This window comes from Oreochromis aureus, linkage group 6 (assembly GCF_013358895.1).
Source record: "Oreochromis aureus strain Israel breed Guangdong linkage group 6, ZZ_aureus, whole genome shotgun sequence".
Classification (NCBI taxonomy): domain Eukaryota; kingdom Metazoa; phylum Chordata; class Actinopteri; order Cichliformes; family Cichlidae; genus Oreochromis; species Oreochromis aureus.
The window spans coordinates 37,982,705-38,005,583 of record NC_052947.1 but is presented as its reverse complement, the minus strand read 5'-3'; the positions used below and the strand labels follow the sequence as shown (position 1 = coordinate 38,005,583).

At 43.3% G+C, this 22,879-nt stretch overlaps 1 protein-coding gene across 1 annotated transcript; it reads right to left on the bottom strand.

Moving 5' to 3' along the window:
* Positions 1-977: 977 nt before the first annotated feature.
* LOC116331483 (N-alpha-acetyltransferase 15, NatA auxiliary subunit-like) lies at positions 978-22,631 on the bottom strand. The gene is given in 21 exon segments (XM_031754185.2): positions 978-2,738; positions 2,741-2,828; positions 3,240-3,337; positions 4,135-4,278; positions 4,419-4,517; positions 4,612-4,720; positions 4,812-5,005; positions 5,102-5,315; positions 5,420-5,548; positions 6,069-6,221; positions 6,317-6,486; positions 6,608-6,680; positions 7,016-7,122; positions 7,604-7,699; positions 7,800-7,919; positions 8,322-8,475; positions 10,029-10,163; positions 10,814-10,971; positions 12,864-12,968; positions 13,057-13,141; positions 22,401-22,631. Coding segments are annotated over 21 exon segments (2,769 nt in total). The 5' UTR covers positions 22,455-22,631; the 3' UTR covers positions 978-2,454.
* Between the last annotated feature and the right edge of the window lie 248 nt (positions 22,632-22,879).

The following is a 22,879-nucleotide window of genomic DNA, read 5'->3' as shown; positions in this document are numbered from 1 at the left end:
GGATATTAGGCTATTTGGTGATTCTAAATTAACGTTCTCTAAATTAACGTGCCCTCTGACAGTTCGAGTAGGCTCCAGCAACCGTGAACTTCATAAGCGGTTTCAAAATAAAACATATTAGACTTCCCAAGCAAGGGAAGTCAACAACGTGGCTATAAAATGATTTCTTTAACCCGTTTTGTTAGGTGGGATTTGATGAAAATAAGTGAAAGCACAAATTTCTGTCAAATACAGTGTAAAAGCCTTTAAAGCACACAGTGTGATCATGCCTGTGTGAGCAGGGAAAGGCTCCAATATAAAGTACCAAGACCTAATTGTGGGGTTTTCCCTACAACACATAAGCACTGATCAGCACAGAGAGGAAGCATAAAAGTCTGTTATCTGACAGAAGTCTGTGCATTGTTCTGTTGTTTTTGGCCATTTGATAAAGTACTTCTTTAAACTCTGTAACTTAAAACCAGCTTGTAAAAAACCTGGCCAAACATTTTCGTTTTTTTTAAAACCACAGTCCTGGTGAATTCCCTTTGGTACGAGGCCAAACCTGTTTGGTTAAAGTGCAGGAAAAACCCTGCACCTTCCTACTTTGTGACAGGTACGAAATCACCTTTGTTACCACTGAAGTGTCTCTAAATAAAGAGGTAGTGCTGACACGAAAGGGAAAGCCCTGGTGTTGGATAATCAAGCCAACACAGCAGTAACAACAACTGCAGTTTTTCTAAAGGCCACACGAGTCCACACAGACTTCGTCATGGTTGAGTTTGTGCTTGAATTTTCTGTGAATGAAATGTTTATATTGCATTAGTCCTTTATTCTGTCCAAGGTAGAGACTGAGATGCCCTCTCCTTTCTCGTAAAGGCTGCTGCATTAAGATCACCGACAGGAAACTCTTCCTACTCTGATTTGAAATGTTCCCACTCGTCTTCTTTTTTATTATTATTGGGATTTTTAACACTTGACACTATGAAGCACCATTTGAAAAATCGTGAAAGCCATTTTATTTTATTTTATTGGTGAAACAGTCCTCCTGAAATAATCACACAGAACAAAATTTTTTGCAGGCGTGTGGATTTTCCTCCAGCTCACACAAAACAGGTGCTGCACATTCTTGATGTTTGGTTACCAAGCCCGCATCGGTGTCACAGGGCTTTGTAACCCACTTCCACTCAAGGTTAGTTTGTTTGAAACAGCAGGTAAAACCTGGTCCTCGCAAAAGCTTTACCTAACCCCTGCAAAGAAAACACGGGCAGCTCAGGGAGGCTAACAAGCATTTTTTTCCTGTTGGTTTTAATACAAAAATCCAGAGATATCATACATCACCATCTCAGATTTCATCTTTCACATTAGAACCAAAATCAGAGGAAGAAGGGGAAGAAAAACAAGATGTGGGGGTGGTACAGAAGTAAAACAGCTTCCAGATGTTTGTACGTTTACTCGCCTTTGTTCAGGTCTTATTTTGGCAAAAGGGGGGCAGTGGATGTTGACTTCAGACTTTCAAAGTTAGCAGAGAAGATCCCTCTGAAAGCACTACAGGCTCGTAAACGCCTTCATCGAAAGAGTCTCTGTACATCATGCAGATAAAACCATTTCTAAAGAGCAACAACACAAGTGACTCTGCCTCGTCTGGAAAGCACCCGGGGCCAAACTCCTGTTACTAAATGTGCTGCATAAATAAAAGTGACCGCCCGGAGGCTCCGTGTAACCGCTTCAACCAGGTCCTGGAATTATTATCATCTGTAAGAGTGTCTGTGGTATTGCTTAGGTCTATCCATCTCTCTCAGAGCTATATAGAAAAGTTAAGAGTAGCTGTGTATTTGAAACAGAACGCATCACACAATCTTTACAGTTTTTATTCTGTGCTACGAGGTGCTCCACGAGGACAGAGGGTTACGTGTTCCCATGTTGGACCTGGAACTGCGAGGGAAGCACTTTTTTAGGGGGGAAACTGTTCGACGTGCGAGGCGGCTTTCTCCGGCGTTTTACTTGAGTGAGCGTCACAGCAGATACAGAAACACCTGTGGTCGTCCTCAGTGTCCGTTTCAGGTAACTCTTCCCGCTCGGCTTCCTGTGGACCTGTCAGAGATCAGATCCGCTCCACTCAGTCCCCCCATCCCCCGTCCCTCACCGACAGCCGGGTCCCATATTCATTTAGATTAGCTTTTATTTTAAAATAAGAGGAGCAGAGTATGCGACGTGTTGGCAGTCACGCCCGAGTGGTTGCCGTTGCCGTTATTGTTATTAATCAGAGGAAAACCAGCGCTCAGTTTCTCCTGATTCTTTATTTTCATGTTCAGCATTGCCAGCTCTGTTTTAAAAAAGTAAAATGGACACTCTGTTATCTTCTTCTTCCCCTCCCTCCTCCTTCTGTTTCCAACAAATACACAACCGCACACATGCACGCACACAAACACGCCCTCCAAACACACACACACGCACGCACACACAGAGTCCTGATTTTCACCCATGTGGGAGAGAGCCGAGCCGAGCCAGGTCAGAGCTGAGCTGAGCCTGAGGACGAAACACCCATTTTTCGCTTCCTGTGTCCGGCTCTACAAAAATGGCTGCCGCAGGCGTACCACAAGGCTCCGTGCTCGGCCCAGTTCCTTTTCTCATCCGCTGCTGTACTGCCGTGCTCACATCTCGTTGGCTAGCTCCTCCGTTTCCGTGGAAACGTCTCCGTTGGCGATCTTGGTGTTCTCCTCGTATCCGGGGGGCATGAAAGCTAACGTGTAGGGATAAAGCTTGTGGCACTCGGCGCGGTACGACTCGGCGTGCTCCTTACAGTCGCCCAGGGCGCCACTGCGAAGACACTCGAGGACCTCTGTGCAGATCTGAAGACGAGAGGACAAAGGTTAAAAGAAGCTACGTTCAGGTAGGGAGGAGTGGACAGTTTATCACAGTCTGTCACAATCCCAACTCAAAAGGAACTGCTGTACTTCCTGACGTTATTGGTTACCACGGTTTTTATTGCAACTTCTCGATTGCGGTCGGTCCTTTGACCAACTTTTTAGGAAAACCTGTCTGGCTGGTTTCACTTCAGTGAAGAAACTTGCTTGTTCTGCTCCAGCCCTTTTTCAGGTCGATCCAAGAGAGATGGACACACTCAGCATGTGAGCCATGAGGACCTGGTACACTAACTTTTATTCCACAACAGCAGAGAATCCAGTGTGTGTTTAGCATAAGAATAGTTGTAACTGTTTCTTTGCTTCCCTCCCATCTTCTCACATGATGTCAATACGTACCTGTATGGTTCTGTTGTTCAGGGACTCATCCAGTGCACCGGCCAGTTCTGCTGCTTTCGTTTGCATCGAGGAGTCCAGATACACCATCATCTTCGCAGCTGCAGGCGGGAGAGAGAAGGTGAGTCTGAGAGAAAGTGTGTTTTTAATAATTCTACATTTTAAGTTCAATCCATCGTAGAGATGTTTCTGCAGCATGAGGCTGGTCCACAAACCTTTAAAGGCATGTTTCAGGGGTAAGTCTTGGTTTTGGGTTTCATGTTAGGGCTGAGGTTGGAGTCGGGAGTTTAGTAAGGTGATTAATATTAAGGTAAGAGGTAAGGGCATGCATGATGTGAATCAGTGACTAAGATAGAACAGGTTGGCCATCGTCTGTGCCCATCTATCATTCTTTAGGTGCAAAGTTTCCACAACGGGACCAACGAGCAGCAACGCCCGCCCCCAAAAAACCTGGCTTGCTTAAAATTTAAATAGAGTACTTGTAAGTAGGTACCAACTTTCTCAGCTCTAAAATATTTGAAAGAATTAGTACTCAGAGTGAGGATACCTATGACTGACATAGGAGGCGGTAAATGAGTCTGAGGGTTACCTAGGCAACAGGAACCTGAAATGTCTGCTAGTGACCACCCGGCAGCTACAAAGCCCTGTGGACAGGGCTTGAAAAATTACATTTTAAGGGATCGTTGGGTGCAAAGATGAACTAAGAAGGGGGGAAAAACAAACAAACAAACAAACGGAGTGATATTCAAGCAAAAAACATTTGCAACAATGGAAGAAACAGCCTACAGGTCATTTCAAATATCCTTAAATGTTTTCATGAGTACGGCTCTTAAGAGTCAATTGAACTGTTGTTGCATTAAGTACCAAAGTATTAGAAGTGAGGGTCAAAGAGGCTTACCAGCCAGTCGGTGTGGTATGGAGTTGGAGTGCTTGGTGAGGTAGGCCTGGTTGAAGCTCTTAGCGTTGCTGTCTCCGAACAGCCGGGTGATCTCCTGCTTCAGCACCGTCCTGACCACCTCTGGAAGCTCCTTGCTCTCTGAAACTGCAAAGAGGGAACAGAGAAAAAGGATGATGCAAGGATGAGGTGGAGACAGAGGAGAGAAGAGCAACAGCATAGAGAGGCAATTAAAACAGAGTGCTTAAGAGCGTGCGCTGGTAGTGTAATAATGAATCCTCCCATACCTCCTTTAAAGAAGCGTACGAGACACTGGTGCAGCCACGGGTGGTCGGGGTCGATTGCCAAAGCTCTCTTCACTGACTGGAGCATCAACAGGTATTTTTCTGAAAGGAGAACACAGTAAATGTGTAAGGCAGAAATGGGGACGAGGGTGATACTGGCGGAGTAAAAAACAAAAGATAACATGTGCGCGCCAACCTTTCCTGAAGTAGATCTCAAAGGCCAGTAGGTGGGTGTCAATCTTGTCTTTGACCAGGTGTTTGAGAGGCGTCAGGAACTTGATGGCTTCTTCCAGTGGATTTTCTACCTGTAAAAGCAAATGTGCAAGACAAAAAAGTAAAACTCGAGTCCAAAAAACTGATACACAGACCTTGATACTTCAGGTATCGGCCACTGACCTTCACCAGCTTGTCAGGAATGAGCTCTTCTTTGGGCCCTCCGATCTCCTCGTCGTCATCCTCCTTCTTCTTCTTCTGGTTCTTGAGTTGCTTTTCCTTCTCCGCATTCTTCTTCTCTTCCTCCAGCTGGGCCTTCTTCTGGGCTCTTCGCTGCTTGTTCCTCAGCTTCTTCAGCTCTTTGTCCGACAGGTTAGCTAGAGAAGTGAAGACAAAAAGGACGGTCAGTGAAGGCCTTCCCTTGATAAGAGCCTCAGTGACTCAGAGCTTGATCTTCACTGTGCGTCTCTCACCAGTGTCCGCCTGCAGCTCTTTGCTGTCATCCGTCAGCGGATTGTCGTGGAGGCTCAGGTAGATCTGGATGGCCGTGATTGCGGCCTTGTAGTAGAACGGGTGCATCCGGAGCACATCCTCCAGCTTCAGCAGGTCCACATATGAGCGTAGCGTCATCTTCCGCATGCAGTAAGTGTGGAAATCAAACTGATCGTCCGTGATCTCCACAAAATGCTGATGAGAGTGAAAAAGGAACAAGTTTAGCACCCAGACAGACTTTATGTGGGCGGTTAGGGAGCATGTACTTCTGCACCGAGTTTAAATCCCGTCAGCCTCACCCTCTCAATCTCATGGCACTTCTTCAGGGCGTCTCCAAACTTGTTCATGGCTTTGTAGGCGAGCGCGCACTCAGTCTGGAACCACATACACTGCATCTCGTTCAGGTTCTCCACTGCGGACGCTCCCTCCTGCAGAAACATGAGACATAGACATGAGCACTGGCAGTCTGACCATTACTGTATGTGTTCCATGGGGATCCATTCTTAACTGAATGCTATTGATGAGGTGAACTAACAGTGTTGAGCCTATGGTCTGCATTAAAACCCTACATGAGTGTTGCGTTAACTGGTCAAGAACATTAGAATAGCTAGAATCCTGCTAATGTAGGATTATTTTAAAGTCCACAATTCTGTGTGTGCTTGACTATGGAGATGTTTATGTGTATGACTCATCCTCCACTTTAAAACGATGTTGGCTGCGATTGATCACAGACAATTACTTTGCCATTCATCACTACAGCTTGTACGAAAAGTGGGAATCTATAGCTCTCCATATCTCCAGCACTCTATCAGAGATCTAAAGATAGAAAGTACTCATCATGATGAGTACAATGATGATTGTACTCATCATCACTTGCCAACATTTTGTTTTGACATTTTAAAAGTCCTCATCGGTTGGTCAGCTGTCACTCTGCACGGTTTCTCTCACCCGGGTGAACTTGGAGCACATTTCCTCGGCCTCTTTGATCATGGTCGCCTTCAGCATGTACTTGGCACACTTTGAGTTGATGAATCTGTCAGCAGTGTCCAGAGCCTGGGCCTCATCCATCCACTGGGCAGCCTCTTTGATGTTGCCAGCATGCTGCAGGAGCGAAAAAGGTCAATCGAGAACACCACCGCAGCAGAACTACGCGCCTAAAATAGTACACAATCATACAAATCAGACACGCGCGCCACCTTGTAAATCTTGGCTTTGATGAGGAAGAGCTCGATGAGCGTGGGCGTGCTCTCGATGGCCGTGTTGATATAGTCTAGAGCCAGTGTCTGCTGGCCGATCATGTCATAGTGCTGTGCCAGGAAGTACTGCACCCAGAGCAATGTGGTTGGAGGCTCCTCCTTACCGTCATCTGGAACAGCAGAAGCAGACGCTCGTTAGGGTTGTAACCAAACGACTGCAACAGCTACACAAAAACTTACAGCTGGTTTAACTTCGTCTGGTTTGTTAGGATGCTGAAATGTTTCTCTCACCGTTCTGGTTGAACATTCGGCAGCTTTTTAATGAGGTTTCATAGCCGACCACCAGTTCCTCTATAATTGCCACCTAAAAGGAAAGGAGGACAAAGTAAATATGAAGCGTGACGCAAAGGGGATTTTTCAGAATCGTGCAGTTAATACAGTGACTTATTGTTCATAAATATTTCTTACAATGGTGGATGCTAATTTCATACGTTTCATACAGAGGATGAGCTGAGGGGCTTCACTGAGGCCCAGGATAAGATAATAAGGGATAATTTTGAACTCATGCAAAGCTATTCCAATTTTTTATTTATTTATTTTAAATGGAGCTGGAATTGAGCCTCGTTAAGACTCTTTTGGTCCGAGGATGTGACTGTGGTTTAAATTTAGATCAGTCAGCTTCAGCAGGTGTGCCGTCACCTTTTCTTTGTCGTTGTACAGCGATTTGAGCGTGGTGAAGACGGGCGGGCAGCCTTTACTGAAGTTCATCCTCAGATACCTGTCCAGACACTCTCTGAACTTGTCACCTTCAGAGAAAAACAAAAAGACAAAACAAAAGAAAATTAATCTTTACTCTGCAGTTTTATTCATTGTTAATTTCGTTGACTAATGATTTTGGTCAGTTTTCATTAACAAACCTTTTTCCCTGATGAAAAAAGCCGATAACTAAACAAAAACTAATGTACGAGGACAAAAGCTATGATGAAATGTACTTACACTTTCATCACTAATAAAAGTGAGATGAAAACACGAAGCTTTGCAAACCATTTGCAACAACTCTGCCAGTAAAAACAACCAACCTCTTTATATTTTAGTCACTGAATAACCTTCAGATTTAGTCTACGATAATCTTATGATATTTAGTCAACTAAATATAAACTATACTAATTACAGGCCTAAATTATGACTAGAGCTAAAGGGTGTTTTAGTCAAAAGGCTGACTAAAACTAAATCTAAGTTAACACTGGCTTTATTCTGTTTGATTTAGCGGAGAAAGGAGCTGCATACCAGAAAGGAAGTTGAGGGGTAGGCGGCGAGGCACCAACCCTTTGGGAAATTTCTCCCAGGCTTCTTCAAAGATTTTGTATCTCTCCTCTACAGTACCTGAAAATAAAATAAATAAAAATTGAGAGGAATTCAGGATTCAGCTTCAAAACCGATGTGGATATTTTAGAAGTCAGCGATGACAAGACTCGTGTCATACTTGGTTTGAGCGCCTTCTCCAGGCCGTGATAATAGGACCAGTTCTCTGGGTTCCTCTCCAGCAGACGGCGGTAGACTTCTGTTGCTTCATCCAGACGCTCCAACTTCAACAGTAACTCTCCTACAGAAACATGAGCGCAAACACTTAAATCGAGATAACAAGCCAAGAAACATCATGGCTGCCAGCAAAAACAAAACAAAACAAAAAACCCAGCAAACTTCTGCTCACAGGAATGTCAGAGATAGAAAAATTAAATCAGCCTCAGAAAAGTTTTCTAGACAGCTTATTGAAGCTTGTTTGCCCTTCTCTCCTGCAGCTGCTTGCTGGAGCACCTGCATTATGCCAGATTACTGTTGGCATCACTGCTCCCCCTAGTGGCAGCAGGTTTTATCACACCATTAACACCATTCCGCCACTGTGAATGAAATGTGCTCTTTAAATAAAGTTTTGCTTGTTTTGTGTTACTTTGGTAAAGATGTTTGCACTTCCAAGGATTAACAGAGAGACTCTGCAGTCACCCACCTCGTGTCTCCTCCACTGCCAGTTTATCGCAGATCTGCTTCTCGTAGTTGGACAGATGCTCGAGGGCCTCCTTGTGCAAACCTGCTTCTCTCAGCACCTGGTTCTGGTAGAGCAGGAGCTCGCTGTACTCGTAGTCCACTTTGTCCGGAGACGTCTGAACAGACCAGACCACTGTGAGTGTCAGTAACATTTTGTACCAGGCACGCATGACTGAAAACCTCCAGGAGCTGCTGTGCTTTTCAGGAAACTCTGAATTATTCAGTGTGTGTGTGCACGGTCACACCAGCTCATTGTATTACACAGATGGCACAAAGACAGGAAGCAGGCTGGTCTTATCAGGAGCACGCCAGAGTGAAAGCGAGTGAGCTCTACTGCTGTTGTGACCAATGCAGAGACGACAGAAAAAACACCCACCGGCTGCGAAGCTACAAAGCACTCACTGTAAATCAGCGAGTCAGACACCTACAGCGTCACGAATACGAGTAAGCCTGTTACTCATCAAAGCGTGGAGCAGTGCATGGTGTCTGTAGTACACAAAATAGTTCATATCCAAGCTTCTTTAGTGGCAGGGGTTCTCCCTTGCACAAACTTTCCACGCAGCAGGAGTTATTGGTCCACACTGGTGTGCGTCTGCGTACCGCCCCTGCTGCGTAGAAACAAACACTGCAGGAATGTGGCCAACGCAGAAACTATGGCGACGACTCGGGTGCAGCGCTTTAAAAAGCCAACAGGGTGTAGCCAAATCAGTGTGTGCTGATTGAATGACAGGAAGGTTCACCACAAAGGAGGAGAAAAAAGTGCAAATGAGCAGCACAAACAGCAGCTGCAGTGAACAGCTTTAAAGTTCTTTGTCTTTGTGTTCTGTTTTAGCCACAGCAGGTGGAAAGCTAAAGCATCAACAACGCCACAAGCAAATAAGATCAGCCCACACTCTGCCAGCAATTTTCAACTGATACTCACAAACTAACCTCAGCACAATCTCAGGTTTTTAGACTGAAGGATTATAAGGACCAGTTGGCTGTAACAGCTACTTGTACCCCTACTTTTAAGGATAAGTAAGATGGTCTTTATCAGTGATAGTGCAACTTTTTAATTTTTATTTTTTTAAATGCCAGTCAAAGATATTTTTGGACAAAGAAATTAAGGGAAAAACTACAAGTTTTGCTTAAGGTAAGCTGTTAAGATTTATCTTGGGTTCTTGGTCAGAGCTTGTACTGAAATCTAACGCACCGACTCCCGCTGTGCCAGCTCTGAAACACTCTCTAAACAGAAATAGGTGCCTGGTCTGTGTTTGCAGTAGTGGCCTCTGCACAGCTGCAGAGTCTCGACTGAATAGTCTGTGTTTGTTTCATTTACACTGTATCCCACTGGTAGCTAGCAGAAGGTGCTACTGGTGTGAGCAAGTGGCCACTATCTAAAACTGCAACATCAGAAGTAAAAATACTGGCAGCCTTCGGTGCATCCCCCTCAGCCTCCTAGCAGATGCACGTATGGTATGAATGTCAAAGTCCAAGGTGACTTCCTTCTCGAGTTCTTGCATTCACAATACTGTCAGAAAGTGTGACCTCTGACCTTGGCATTGAGATCACTGAAATTCAAACTGAAATTCAGGCCAGCTGCACAATAGGGTGACAACAAAACTGACAACAACTGAAAGTCGTCTCCTGGTTCGGGTAAGACAAATCCGAAACTGTCGCTGTGTCTAACCTGTTGTGTTTTCCTGAATTCCTCAATGATCTTTGCTGCCATCTCATAGTCTTCCAGGAGGTGATAGGCGATGGCATAGCCGATCCAGGAAGCCCGCTGGGCTGGACGCAGCTGCAGCAGCTGGTACCGTGTCTCCTGGAGAAAGACAACGTGCCGGCATTGGGTTAATTTGACATCAGGTGGAAAAATACTACGTTCCCTATAAGCCCACATTATCTCAAACCTGAGGCAGTGCTGGGAAGATAAACAAAGAGAAAGTGATTGTGCTGACTCATGGTAGTGACACCAGGATGTTGCTAGCTGGCTCAGGGAGAACTAAAATTAACACCTAATACACTCCGAGTGAGAGCCCCTCCCTGTCCTCTCATCCATATTTTTTAATCCTTTCAGCCAGACTTTCCTCTTGCCATTTCATACCTCTCACTATAAAAGCATCTAAATCCCAGGAGAGCTGTTCTACATTGTGAAGACTGACTGCAACCTGATATCTGGATGCTGATTCGCCCAGTCCTCTCTAATTCAGAGCCATACTGCGTCCTGGATGAGGCAGGGCGACAGATGGAAGTGTGTGCTTCTCTTCAGGAAAGTTCTTTCCCCACAAACTGAGGACTGTTTTTGTTTTCCTTTATAAAAAGTTTACTAATTTATTTTTTAAAAATATGCCTCCGCCAACAAGGTTTATCTCCTGTGGCCAAACTTTTCATCAAAACCTCCCAGCTTTTGATTAAGAACATGCAACATCTCTCAATTACTATTTAAAGAGACATAACCCCCCCATGACTCACCCTGTAGCCCTCCAGGTCCCTCATCTGGATCTGCAGCAGGGACAGGTCTCGGAGGATCTGCAGGTTGTCCTTGTCCCACTTGAGAGCATTGCGGTAACACTTGATGGCCTCATCGTACTTCTTATCCGAGCGCTGGAGTAAACCGTACACATGCCAGCCTGGGACGCAAGGCCAGTTAAGGAAGATGCACAATGCCCTTCGTATGATGCAATCAAATGAAGTACAAAAAAAGGGTAGTGGGGTTCATTGGACCTCTTCTCTTGTGGTTGAACTGAAGTGATGTGATCTTTTAAAAAGCTGCTTTCAGAGCAAAAGGATCTCAGGAACTAGGCACCTTCCTGCATTTTCTGTTATATGAACTCTGAAGCCTTGTAATAGCTAAACACTAGTTATGCATCATGTGGTCTTTCCTTTACTTGCAGCCCTGTGTCATCCTCTTCATTGTGTTGCTGCGTGGTGGGAGCCACTGTGATGCCACCATGTTTCATTTTGTCTGATTCATTTAAAACCTTCACTGGTGATTTCTGTCTCCTTGTTTTGTTCCATCATAATATCTACATTTAGAAGAATGTGAAAGTAGACTTTGTACGAGTAATTACATGTATATCAGTTTAAAATCAACAGGGAAACCAAATAAGAAGTGTTTGATTGTGTTTATAGATGTTGCTCAAATGTAAAAATAAAAACCTTGTCCCAAGTTTGAAGCACCTTTGACATACAAGCACTTCTGGCTTAAACTGTGAAGAGTAATTGTTATTCTCAAGCCATTTGTCATCAAACTTGCTTCTTACCCTTTCCGTAGTCCAACAGCCACACTGCTGGGCCAACATGGACCTCGCATAAGATAAAGTGCATCTTATTAAACTGCTGTTATCTTTAACCAATTTTACCCACAAAACTGTAAGTGTGAGGATTTAATAAAACAGGCTGCGCTGAATGATCTACATAGAGACACACAACAAAATTATATTTAAGCTAATTTAATACTTTTAGTTTAGAAAACCAACTTTAAAAGTTGTGTTTTTAATGGCTGCTTCTGGTGCTGTATTCATGTGTCCCAACAATCCATGAACATTAGGAGCTGGACCAGTAACCTACACCTACACTCAAAGGTCTCTGAATACTGGGAAATTTCCTATCCTTCTGCAGGAGCTAAAAAAAGATCCTTAAATAGAGTTGTAACAATTATGGCTTCTACAGTTCCTCCTGCGCAAACAAAGGGGGGGAAAAAAGAGGCTATTACCTCCAACAGTAGCTAACTATGAAGTTGTTCATGCTGTTCAAAAATCATCTCAACGCTGTGTTCAATGTGGGTTGAACACAAAGTAAAAACTACTAGCACTAGCTGCTGTGCTGCCAAGTCCAAATTCTGTGTAAACAGTGTTTTGATTAAGTTTTTATCCAGCACCACTGAAACTAAAGCAGGGAGAGGCCAATCTAAAAGGCTAGTAAGAGATAAATCCATAAAACATTTATGGACAGGATAATGTTTCTGAGGCTGTTCACGCTTCGTCTCCAATGTGGCTGAACATGATTATTTTTAAAACTGATTAATGACAAAGGAATGATCTAAATGAACTACCAATCATAATTCTGAGCTTATGCAACGCGTAACGCCGTGATTTAAAATCCTGATGTGTTGCAAAGCCTCGGCTATTTTAAAAGAACACACCTTTTTTTTTTTCTTTTTGCATACGTGGCCCAAAGCACGCCCTCTGAGGGACGGAAACATGCCCCGGATACCGAATTACTGTGGAAGCTAAAGAGATAGCAGTGTATCTGCAGAGAGCTGCTCTGTCTTGACTTTAGGCGGGGTTTAGGTTCAGATAGACCTCATCCACCAGCAACGTGCACAGACTTCACTCTCTGCAAGAGAGTAACAGAGAGAATGTGCTGACAGTGCTCCACCGAGAGCAGAGCTCTTCTACACAATATGAGGCACCTCAAGGTCCTTTTAGCATCACACACACCATCCTGCAAAAAGACACTGCTAATAGTTCAAAGCGACAGCTGCTTAACCCAGAGGATGCAGTGCTGCCTATAAGGATACAGACATGGCTCTTGAGGTCATTGCGCAGGCCTCTCCTCACCAGGTCGTATGCCTCCTCCTTCTTCCCCAAACAGTTCAGGGTCAAGCCTTTCATTGCCAGGGTCTCTGCAGCAAGAAAAGGATGCAGTAGATGGTGAAAAACACATTTAAGAGAAAAAGAAAAATTCCGTACAGCTACATTTTTGCTGCTTACCTCCATGCTCAGCAAACTTGGGGTTGGACAGGATTTGTTTGCAGAACTTGAGCCCATTTCTGTATTGTTTGTGTTCGTAACATCGCTGTGAGAGGAAGGACAGAAATCGCTTTAGGCCAAAGTGACTTTTAAACAGGTCAGCGGGTCAAGCCCGTGTTCTCGGTCTCTGCTCGTTCTGCTTTTGCATCTACTTAATACCAACGGACTTCATCCAGGAAATGGATTTTTCAACATTGCTAAGACACGTTCTGTTTTATTAAAAGTATAATAACACATTTTTTCCAGAGTCTGTGAGTGATCAGTCTTGCCCAAAATAATCGTGATTAAGATTCTTGGACCTAATCATACTCACGTTCATTCCCCCCCCCCCTTACACAGAAACTTCTGGCGCCGTTTTAATCAACGCCAAAGAAAAATTGTGAGAATATTTTTTTGAGTAATTTAAAATGCAAATGTTTTTAATCACAGACAGCGATTGAACATGCAGCACATAAACATGAAGTATTGTGTCCAACTTCCAACACTCAACTCTCCTCTTATCTACAGCTGCTATATTTTACACACAGGCCGGATCAGCTGGCTAAGCTGCAGTGTTTTAGACTTTTATCGCCCACAGTCCGAACGCTCGTCAGGAAACGCTGTCGGTTACAGCCCAGATTCTCCCGGTGGCTTTATCAGTAGTACATTACAGGCCTGCCGACACTGGTGACATGTGCCTTTGCGTTGTTCAAGCACCGGTGCAGGTCCGTATCACCCATTCCAAGTATCAGAGAAACCAAGGACCAACTTTTATTTCCTACAGTAACGTCCCCACAACAACAGGAAACCCAGCAAGCTTTTCTAGTCCACAGAAAAACTTTTCTCTCCTGTTTTCTTTGCACACATTTTAATTCAGTTAATTTCAGAACAAAGCCGTTGTAAAGGCTATTACGGCTAAAGCAAACCAGTCTTTACTTCAAAGTCACTGTTAGCCTGCTTCTCTTTGCTGATAAAGTCCACACAATGAAACTGTCTGATGACTTTGACTATATTCACAAGTTAAATGACCAATCGGAGAGAAAGTTTGAAGTCACATGAGGCTAAAGCTTCTATTTAGTGAATATACTGATGGTCTTTTATTATTTAAAAAAAAAAAAAAAACACACAAACCAATGCCAGCCTTCTGGAAATAGAAAACAGGGGCCAAAACATAGCTGCTGCAGCACTGTATAGTACAAAGATTATATCATAGCATGCAAACTTAGTCTAGTCTTCAAAAGGACGGTTCACCAGTTGCCATATATTTAAAAATTCCTTTCAGATAAGAAAAACCAACAAGGACTCTAAAAATTTAACTTTTTAAATTCACAAATCCAACTGTACAGCTGTTTATCTTTACCCTGTAACTAGGGCTGTTTGATATAACGATATATATCGGATGACGATATAAAAACGTCTATCGTTTCATTTTACACTATCGTTTGTTTCGTGGTGTCGCAAAATAAACTGTTTACGGCAATATTTTTTCATCGTTTTGATGGTCACTGTAGTGGCTATATTAATTTCCTAAAGTTCTCTCTTTCTCTTATATTTAATATAACCACATTACAGACGGACAAGCGCTTGTTTTTATGTGTTGTCGTTAGCAACAACGACGGTAAAACCACCTCGTGTCCGCTTGTTTATTTTCCACATAAACCTTTCACAATAAAGCTCAAGGTCCTGTTGAGACTTTTCAAAATAAACTGAATCACGTGAAAGATGCAGAGTATTTACGGATGAGAAGCAAAAAGGAGCTGTCAGGTGCTAAAAAATAAACCTTAGACTCAAACGTTAGAACAGGCTTTTCCCCGCAGCACAATGTGTAATAAATACTCACAAAGAAAACGGCGGCTGTTACAACTTATGTCTAAAAATGTATCGTTTCATGCATCAGTTAAAACTCGACTCCAGGTACGCGACGCCCAGCTGGAAACACTTCACGCAAGTCGAGCTGCCCGACATTCACAGAATTTACAGAAAATGTTACATTTTTGTGATTTATATCGTTATCAGACGATAGATGTTTTAATATCGGGATATGAGATTTTGGTCATATCGCACAGCCCTACCTGTAACACCCGTTTAACACTGACAGCGATGCTTTCAGTGTTTTATAATGTAGGAATTGAGTTTAATCAGTTGAATAATAATGATAAATAACACAAGCTCATTGCAGTCCAATTTGCATTTACTGCCATCTACTACATACTACCCGTCTGAGCCAGGAAAAGCCTGAAAAAATACAAATGTGTGGTCACGCTGCCCAGCACTGTGTGTACTGCACATTTAAAGACCTTGAACAACAGATTTCTGGTCAGTCAACACTTCAACGTTGTAGTCATAAACTACCAGAGTCTCCCTGTATTACTGCAGCGAAACATTATCAGACATAGTTCTGAGCATCTACAATTTCCTTCCAAAAATATTAAAAACTAGCTACACTGGTTCTACATTTCCAATAAGCAAGCAGCTGCTCAGTCAGCAATAAACCCCCTCTGCTTTTTAAGCTGGTGGTCAGAGGAGACTGTGTGTTTGTGAGGGAGGCAGGAAGAGTTAAGCTGGCAGATGGCATTGCGTTGTACCACCAGCAGCTCCACCAACAGTGAAAAAAAAACAAAACAAAACCCCAGAAATGACGTCAACGTCACATATGGGTGCCAAGGTTGGTTACGAAATTAAGCAATTCACTGTTGAACTATGGGGACAGTTACACCACCAGCTGAGATGTGGAGCTGGAGGACAGAAAGAGGCTCAGGTCCTGCCTGTGGCTGGAGTGTAAGGCTCCATCTTCTTATTGTACTCTGGAACAAAAGAATACCTGTTCATGGCTGTAAGACAGTCTTCAAGTTAATCCTGCATAAATATGATTTCAGGTTTATTTTCATTAAGGTATACTGAAACCATTCGTCGCTGTATGTAAATGAGCCCATATATGGCAGCGTGCTTGTTGTGGATATGTAGTCATTACTTACTCTTCATGCTGGAAGTGGGAATTAAATAAACCACCTGATGTCTCGCTACTCTCTTCACCTGTGTGCAGATGTGCACGTATGCAGCTCCACTTTTTGTCTGTGCTGCCATACAAAGGACACTAGGGATGGGTACCGGTGTCCTGTTCTGACATAAACGGTAGTAACCAGACCGAAAAGCAGCGCACATTTCGGTGCTTTTTTTTTCCTGAGCCAATTCTAGCCAATCATTTTACGTTTCCGAGGTTAGTAGGCGGGGCCAGGTACGTACGTTCTTTTAGAGCAGAGTTATAGATTAAAAATGCCCAAGGCGAAGCGATCAAAAGTCTGGCTGTACTTCACAGAAAAAGATGCAAACTCAGCAGCCTGCAACAAGTGCTTTAAGCTGATACTGTGATACTGTCAAAGGAGGTAACACCTCAAATCTGATGAAACACCTGGCGACACAGCGTTTTTTTTAAAGCCAAGAAATGCACCGTGTTTGATAGCTTGCTGCGAGACCTCACACCGTGCACATCTACTGCGGGTGTGGTGCCTGTTATCGGACCTGGAGTTAGCAACATCCCCCAAAAACCCGACGACTAGAGTCCTGGCCCCTAGCCCTGTCAGCGTAGCAGAAATGATGACGGATGATGATGGCAGCAGCAGCCGTTCTCCTCTGCGTGAGTAGCTTAATGTTGTTCGTGTGTAATTTACGTTGAGTACGCTAACCACATTATTACATTAATGCATGTAAGGTGAACTAGCAAACACCGTCGTAGTTACATGCGGCTGTCTTCTTGTTTGATGGCAGATACTCCCTTCACCCTGGGCAAAAAGGCTAAAATGACCAAAGAAAAAGTGGAAAACAGTTAAACATGAGAGGTTTTTGGACAAAGTTTGTGTTTTTTCCATTGTTTAAGCACTGCTTCCAGCCAAGAGTGATACCATATATGCCCTATAGCTGCAGAAAAGGCTAACATTGTTATCTTTTTACAAAAAAAACAAAAAAACCCAGCTGAACATGAGAGGTTTTTGGACCAATTTTGTGTTCTCCATTCTTTAAGCACCGGTTTGAGCAGCGTTTAAGCACCGGCACCGTTTCAAAAGTACTGGTTTGGCACCGGTATCGGATAAAACCTAAACGATACCCATCCCTAAAGGACACTCAAACTGTGTTCAAGGTTACAGAATGTCATGCATCTGTCCTGATGCATGCTCAATCACTCAGGTAAGGAAATCCCAAAAGTTGATTCTGTTCATCTGGACGTAGCGTTTTCAGAGGGAGAAACGTTTCATTGCTCATCCAAGTGACTCTTCAGTCTCCGCTGACTGCAGGTTTCCTCAACCTTATAAACGGTACATTTACATAATGAGTGAAACTAGGCCTCCTTGACTCCGCACTCAAACCAGCGTTCCTCCCTGTCCAGGATGTGTACATTCCCATCATTGAAAGAGTGTCCACTGGCCTGTAGGTGTAAATAGACTGCAGACTCCTGGCCTGACGAGGCAGCTCTTCTGTGTTGTGCCATCGGCTTAGCTAGAGGTTGTTTGGTTTCCCCGATGTATAAATCACGGCAATCCTCCTGGCACTTAACAGCTTTCACTATATTGCTCTTTTTGTGTCAGGGGACCCGATACTTTTGGTGGACCAATTTTTGGTGCAGCGTGTTTTTGGGTTTGAAAGCCACAGAGATTGTGTTTAGAGAAAATGCGTCTCAGCTGTTCCGATACTCCTGACACATACTGAGGGTTTTCCTTTAGGCAGCAGTTGTCCTTTTTCTCTCCTGGAGCACCTGGAGCTTTCTTTAGGTGCCTCCATGTAGTGCACCTCTGTGGCACCTCATAGCCCAGTGCTAAACACATTGTCAGTCCTTTGTTTAATAAATCCATTTAAAGAACATGCAGCAGGCCCAGTTACTGAGCTCGCTGCCTGTGAGTAACTTTGTTCTTTAACAACCTGTTTATTCGCCGCAATGATCAACGTGATGATTTACCAACATCAGTCTCTTGATTTAAGATAAAGGCACAGGAGACTTTGAATTAACATGATATGATCAGCTCATGCCTCCGCTGGCACTCAAAGTTGAAATTCTGTTGACTTTCGGTGTCCAAGCACAGGATCCGAAATTCAGTTTGACAATACATGACACAACCCTACTTAAAGTGAACAGTAAGCGAGAGCACTGAAGCCCGAAACACACCCGTGTAGATCCTGCCTTCATTTGTTTTACTGCAGTTTTATTTAAGGATCAACAGTGCACCATCCCTCCTCATTATCAGGTCATGTAAAAGAGGCAGATCTGGTCTGCAGTCTGAGTTCTGAATGACTGCTTTCCTGCCATAACACATTAATGTGTACAATGCAAAAAACTGAAGCCAAGCTTTATTTAATTCAATATTCTAACATATGTTGTGTTTTTACTGGAAGTCTAAATGAGATGCTAAATATTGGTCTCGTCAATTACTAATAATCAGAAATGCTGGTTTAATTGTAGAACAACAAATCAAAATGACAGCGGCTTGTGCTCTACATTGTCTTTTAATAAGAGCTAACTGTTCCTCTAGGAAAAATTCCCAAAGTTTCCTACAAGTGAAACTGGAGTGGAAATTATGATTTCTCTTCCCTGGAAATCCAAAAGAGAAGGAAGAGGCATGTAACACAAGCCAGAGTGAAGAACACAATGTTTGGTATGTATTTAGAGAAATAATATCAAGAATGCATTAGGCCAATGCCAGACTCAAGTGGGTATTAATCAATGAGCAGTGCAGACTGGTAAAAACTAAAGTACAGTCAGTCACTTTCAAACTGTGTCTGCTGGTTCTCTGAGTCCTTTCTATATAAAACTATGTTTTAAATGATTCATTTATAAATGATTATGATTCGTTGACACAGACAATAAGTAATCAGTCCTCTGAGATAATACCATGTGTGCTTCATATAAATTTAGAAGCATTAAGACCATCAGCTGTGCTTATCAAGAATACTCTCTGCCACCACCAGAGACGTAAGTCAGAGTCTCAGCTCTAAGCTGCACAGATCGCTGCAAGAAGTCCCAAGTGCCAATGCTAGATTTCGATTAGACATTTCAACGCATAGTTTGATTATTTCAGATCAAAATCGTGGTGGAACGGAGGACGTGAAAATGAAGGCCCAACTCACAGGAGTTCATGTCAGTAGTGACTTCTTACTCAGTGCTGGGGTGTGAACTCACTTTATCATCACAGGCAGAGCCCTCAGAAAAAACACCAATCATTAGTAATCCCGCTAAAACTTAATCTTTCCTTTAAACTCAAAATATTACTTATAATAAAGCCAAAGAGGCGTAGACAAAGTTTAAAGTTCAGCAGTTGATTGAACTCCATGGACGGTGAGAAAGCTCTGTTGCTCACAAACAACTATTATTAATTTAGCCTGATGTAATTAGTGCAAAATCAGAGGATGATATCAGCTGAACAGCTGAAACAATTTATAACAACAATTGCCTGGCTCTTTACTTTCTTCATGCTCTAATTGTTCAGTCTGTTTTTATACATATGAAATGTCTCCCAGGTTTTTACTCAGCTCTTCACCACACACAGCCATGTCTTTCACAAATGCCCTGTGGAGATATACAAACATCTCTGCTCCAATTTCAAATCAAATCAACAGACATAAACACCCTCCTTCTGTTTTCACTCATTTGAAGAGGATGGATGAAGCTGGTCACCACACACTTTTATTTCATATAGGGCAAAACTTTGAGGGAGATTTTACTATGAATCTCACAGAACAATATAAACTCAATGAATTAATGGGGCATTAAACTAAATATATACTTGATTTGTGACCTACATATCATGTAATTTGGAAGACAGAGCAAGAAGAGCTGTAAGAGCAAACCCCCCTAGTTTGACAACCCTAGAAACCCTTTTATCCACAAGTCCCGTAGCTGAATGCATCCCAGGACAACACACACGGCATTTTTTAGACCTGAAAAGTGCAGATAAGTTATAACAGCATAGATAGTACAAAGAACACATGTGCTTGCCACTGTTTTTTTTTTGTCCCTTCCTGTGATGCACTTGTTAGATGGATTGCACTGCCCTTCAAATTCAAAAGCCTTAACAGGACAGCTGATGAAAACCACCATTACATTAAGATTACCGGTACAGGGCACACTGTTAGGTGAGGCAGGAAAATAGCAGCATGTTTGTGAATCCTGAAACCACAAAATGGAAACGTATCCACCTCAACTGTCAATGAAAAGCTAGACAACTGCCAAATTCCAATAATGCACTTGGGAATTCACTCTGGGAAGGCAATAATAAAGAGAGGTGTGGTCTGCTCCTGGCTATAGCCAGAGGGGGACAAAGCTTGCATCACATCTCTGCAGCAGGAAGAGTAATAATAGTAATTTCATTTTCTACAACTCCACCAAATGATTTTAAAGTCCTTGTTAACTCTGAAGAAGACGTAAAGTTCACCTGGTTCTATTATAGAGTTTTTGTTAAAATGACGTTCGCAGTATGTGAAATGTTTACCGTACAGAGATCGTACAAAATTAAAGACCACTCAAACTGAAAAGCAATTCAGTACTGCACAAAGTATAACAAGAATGTTTCTACTTGTTATGTGATGACGTAACAGCTGTTGCTAAATCAAGCTTCTACTGTGCTGGATGAGGCCCTTACTGTCTCGCTCTCTCTCTTTTGCTGTGTATTCTTTTTTTCTGCAAATAATTAAGTCAGAACATTGTATTTAACCTTTTATGTCAACATAAATCCTCTTTTTATGGACGTCAGAGTGTTAAAGACGCACTGATAATTTTATTGGAGATGAAAGAAACCAGATTGTTTGTAACTCTCTGCGGTGCCTGAGTGTTTGTTTTCTTTTGGGTAATGAAGGTGAATTTGGACCTGGCTCATGACATCAGACTTAACAAGCAAACACTGAGTTTGTTGGTGGAAGATTTTCTGTTAACCATTTCCTACCTTAAGAAACATCCAATTATTTATACTACTAGTTGCCTAAATTAAGAGTTTTTGCAGAACTTCTACATTTTTTTTAAATATGGAAAGTATGTAATTTCATTCCTTTTTGTAATTACAAGTCAGCTTTAAAATAACCGATTATCACCAGTTCCATGAAAGGCTAAACTCCCACCAAGGAATGCAACACGTACAGCTACTAACGTCTCAAGTTCAGGTGCAGGTCACACAGGTTTGTTTTCTGTGCCAGAATTATAGGGACTGCCAATACTCAGATAAAGAGCCGCTAAGTCCCAGCTGAGTCCCTGCCTTTTAAAACAATGATGTTTATCAGATCCAGTTTGTGACGCTGAAGTGCTCACTGCCCACAAGGCTCCACAGTTCCTGGAAAGTGCGTTGCTAGATGCCCATGCAGCACTGTTTAGTGGTACACACCGCCAAGCACCAGGCATGATGGCAGAGAGAGGGGGGGACTAGTTTGGCATGCAGCGCACAGAAAGTTAACCGCACTTCCTGAAAAATACTGTGACAATCCTTAACTCACGCTTGTTCAGCCACACGTGTGGCCCACGTAAAACTGCCCGCAGATAGGACATGAACAACCCAGCAACACGGGAGAAAGGGAAGGATGGATCAGTAGCTCAGCAGGCCTGGAGTGGCTACAGATTTGCTGACACGGTCACACCGGTCCTCCCCGGACTTCCAGTGGCTTTCACACATCATACACATCTACGTCGGCCTATGCTAGCCTCTAAGGTTGATCATGACGGAGCCTGCAGGCCCCCACAACTCAGAGATTGCTACTGACATTTGTTTAGTGCCTCACATACCAAGATAACTAGCTAGGTAGAGTTAGCCGATTAAGTAACGCCAGGTGGCCTGCAAGCACGTTACTTTGTCAGATGGCACACATCTGACCAAGTAAACGCAATCCGGCTAAGAAGACAGCAGCTATGCACGCAGCCAGGAACTAAAATGCCACAACATTCACAAGACTGAGTGAGAAGCTAAGTAAGTGCAAGCTAATTCAGCAGCACACACGGCTAACGGGTTAGCTGTCGCTGAAAGGAGCATTAACGTGCTTTTCCCAGTGCTAAGGCCTGTCGCAAATAAACCACAAATACCGACTATTTAATCCAAAATCCAGATGTTTGTAGTGCCATTTAACCACACTGGAAGCATATATCGGAATAACATCAAAGTCATGAACAACCATTTTGGCTTTGTACCGCAGTGACAGCGCACATCAGGGGCCGGGCTAGCCAAGCTAACCCCATTCAATGATGCCATTTTGCTAACAGGCTAAACGCTACCAGCCGGAGAGCTCCGGTAAGAGCCGGACTGCGCCAACAGAGCTCCAAACTCGGCTGCCGTCGCTGTGCAGCTCCTTAAAAACCAACTCACCAGGATCCTCTTGAAGAGAGCGTTCTCTTTCGGCGGTAAAGTAACTGTCGGCATGGTTGCAGGTGAGATCAGTTTCCCCCCTCGACCTCAGCACATGTAGCTAAAGTTAGCCCGGGTAGTCAAGACGAGTTGAGTGATGTTTTTTAGCCCTGGCTCGCCCGCTTCGGCCGCTCCGCTCGATTGCTCCGTTTTCTCTTTTCACTCACTTCCTCCTCACATTGACGGAAGCTCCGACAGCTTCCAAAATGGCGGGGAAAAAGCTTTCAGGTGGACTGATCATGAAATATTTGAGATAAATAAAATGAAAAGTGTCGTTTAAGTATCCTTTAATGCATAAGACAGATAACATTACTTGGGCCATTCTACAGCTTCACGTAAAGAACATAAAGAAAAATCCAAATACCGCGGAGCACCTTATTATAAAGAAGAATTATGAAAGATAAAGGACACTATAGGAATATAGATAAGACATAAATATT